At 57.7% G+C, this 2898-nt stretch overlaps 1 protein-coding gene across 2 annotated transcripts in view; it reads left to right on the top strand.

Moving 5' to 3' along the window:
- relb (v-rel avian reticuloendotheliosis viral oncogene homolog B) overlaps nt 1-2244 on the top strand; it is an 11515-nt gene extending 9271 nt beyond the window's left edge. For both annotated transcript variants that reach the window (XM_030380849.1, XM_030380850.1), the window contains one exon: nt 893-2244. In XM_030380849.1, the coding sequence (XP_030236709.1) occupies nt 893-1407 (515 nt within the window). In that variant the 3' untranslated portion in view covers nt 1408-2244. The remainder of the gene's footprint in view (nt 1-892) is intronic.
- The last annotated feature ends 654 nt before the right edge of the window (nt 2245-2898 follow it).

The following is a 2898-nucleotide window of genomic DNA, read 5'->3' as shown; positions in this document are numbered from 1 at the left end:
CTGGTAGGACCAGGCTACATGTAACTGGTAGGACCAGGCTACATGTAACTGGTAGGACCAGGCTACATGTAACTGGTAGGACCAGGCTCCATGTAACTGGTAGGACCAGGCTCCATGTAACTGGTAGGACCAGGCTACATGTAACTGGTAGGACCAGGCTACATGTAACTGGTAGGACCAGGCTAGATGTAACTGGTAGGACCAGGCTACATGTAACTGGTAGGACCAGGCTACATGTAACTGGGAGCCAGTGGAGGTTGTGGAGGACAGGGGGGATGTGATCTCTGAGGTGGGGGGAGCAAAGCATCAGCAAACCGCAGCCTGAGCTCCCCCAACCCCCTGTGTTCAGTCTGAGCACCTCCCTCTAGTCACCTCCCTCTGGTCACCTCCCTCTGGTCACCTCCCTCTGGTCACCTCCCCTCTGACCACCTCCCTCTGGTCACCTCCCTCTGACCACCCCCCCTCTGGTCACCTCCCCTCTGACCACCTCCCTCTGGTCACCCCCCTCTGGTCACCTCCCCTCTGACCACCTCCCCTCTGGTCACCCCCCTCTTGTCACCTCCCCTCTGACCACCTCCCTCTAGTCACCTCCCCTCTGACCACCTCCCTCTGGTCACCTCCCCTCTCCCCTCCGGTCACCCCCCTCTGGTCACCTCCCCTCTCCCCTCCGGTCACCCCCCTCTGGTCACCTCCCCTCTCCCCTCCGGTCACCCCCCTCTGGTCACCTCCCCTCTCCCCTCCGGTCACCCCCCTCTGGTCACCTCCCCTCTCCCCTCCGGTCACCCCCCACTGGTCACCTCCCCTCTGACCACCTCCCTCTGACCACCTCCCTCTGACCACCTCCCTCTGACCCGACCTCTGACCCGACCTTGTGTTCCTCTGTCCCCGTCAGGCTCCTCCTCCTCCTCCTCCTCCCACAGCGCGGCCATGGAGCTGTCGAGCCCTTACACCTTCCCCGGGTTCCCCGTCCCCGACGGCATGGGGGGGGAGCTGCCGGCCACGGCGGCCCACCCCGACCCCTCCGCCCTGGGGGACCCGGCCTACGGGGACCACCAGGACATGGACCTGCTGGCCCAGAGCTACGGCTTCACTGACGAGGAACTGCTCTCCCAGCTGCTGGAGACGCCCAACTTCCAGGCCCTGCTGTACGACCCGGGGCTCAACTCCGCCCTCCTGGACCCCGACGCCGCCCCCCCCGGTAACTACGGCAACATGGAGGGGATGAGCAACAACGGCGGCGGCGGCGGCGGCTTCGGCGCGTACGGCCAGGACTTCACCCAGTACAGCGACCTGTCCTTCAGCCACATGGTGAGCGAGAGCCAGCCAGACCCCGCAGCCCAGGGGCCCGACCCCCCCCAGGGGCCCGGGGCCTGCCAGGTGGAGGTGAAGACAGAGGTGGACCTATGAGAGGACATTGAACATTGGCGACGCGACCCCCGGAGTTTTGAGACTGTTACTATGGAGACGGGCCGCTCCCGTCGACTGATTGGCTGATCGGTTCCTTCTTGTGTGAATATTCGATGCGGGGGACATTTTAGAGGATGTTAAAACGTTGCAATGGGTCACGACGTCCTGAAGGTCTTGCTGGACAAGGCTGAGGCCCCGGGGCCGGATCACATTCCAAACTGTCGGCGCTGCTCCCTGCGTTGCCATGACGCCCAGGGCCAGCAGCACCACAGACGTAGCCTCAGCTAACGGCTGCCACGCCAAGAAGGTGAACACAAACGAAGAGCCGCACGCCACCGGAACCCTGCTGCTACGAACGGAGAGACAGACAGACAGCTGGAGAGAGAACGACAGCTGGAGAGAGACCGACAGGTGGAGAGAGACCGACAGGTGGAGAGAGACAGACAGGTGGAGAGAGACAGACCGGTGGAGAGAGACAGACAGGTGGAGAGAGACCGACAGGTGGAGAGAGACAGACCGGTGGAGAGAGACCGACAGGTGGAGAGAGACAGACCGGTGGAGAGAGACAGACAGGTGTGGTACGATGGACGTGAAGGCTGGAATCAGATGTGAATGAGTGAATGATACTCGACGTTACACGTGAAGTAATCCTTTTTTTGTTGTAAAATTATGTTTGGTAAAAAATGAAGTGCCTTTTAGATATTTGTATTCCTATATGCATTCATTTCTATATTATGTCTCTTGATATGTGAGTAGTGGTCCTTCGCTTGTTACTGCATTAATTCCCTCTGGTGAATATTGAAATGTGTTTTGTATTAAAGATACGAGGCAGATGAATAGGCATCGTTCATTCATTCATCCATCCATTCAACCACTCATAGTCCTGCAGCCCTTCCAAGGCCTCAACGTGGTCCGCTCCCGACGGGCTGGCTGTCCACCTGCTTGGGGACCCTGCCCTCGCTGGGTGAATGAGTGAATGTGTGTATGAATGGGTGAAGGGGAGGCAGTAATTGTAGATAGCTTTGAGCGGCCACTGGTTAGAGAAGGGCAGTATAAAGGCAGTCTGTTTACGATCGGCAGGGTAACTGTTCTGCTCCCCTGAGGGGAGGGGGAGGGATAAGGAGGGGTGAGGGGAGGGGGGAGGGATAAGGAGGGGGAGGGATAAGGAGGGGTGAGGAGGGATGAGGGCTTCTGCTACAGGAAACAAACTAATAATATCCAGCGTCGTTTAACTTCATCATTGGCTGAAATGTGTACACACAGCCCCTCTCTAAGCTCCGCCCATCACATGTGAAACGTGTCTCTCTGCTTAATATATCTCCTGTTTTAGCTTTGGTACGACCATCAAAACACAACGTGTGTCCTTTTGAAAACTCTTAGTGGAGCACTGTGAATGTTATGTACAAATAGAGGTGAATAAATCCAAATCCAAAACGAGGCTGACGTGATTGACATCATTCTGTATCCTGCGGGCCAATCATCTCTTTAATG

Source organism: Gadus morhua, chromosome 16, assembly GCF_902167405.1.
Source record: "Gadus morhua chromosome 16, gadMor3.0, whole genome shotgun sequence".
In the NCBI taxonomy this organism is placed as follows: domain Eukaryota; kingdom Metazoa; phylum Chordata; class Actinopteri; order Gadiformes; family Gadidae; genus Gadus; species Gadus morhua.
This window is presented reverse-complemented; position numbering and strand designations above follow the sequence as displayed.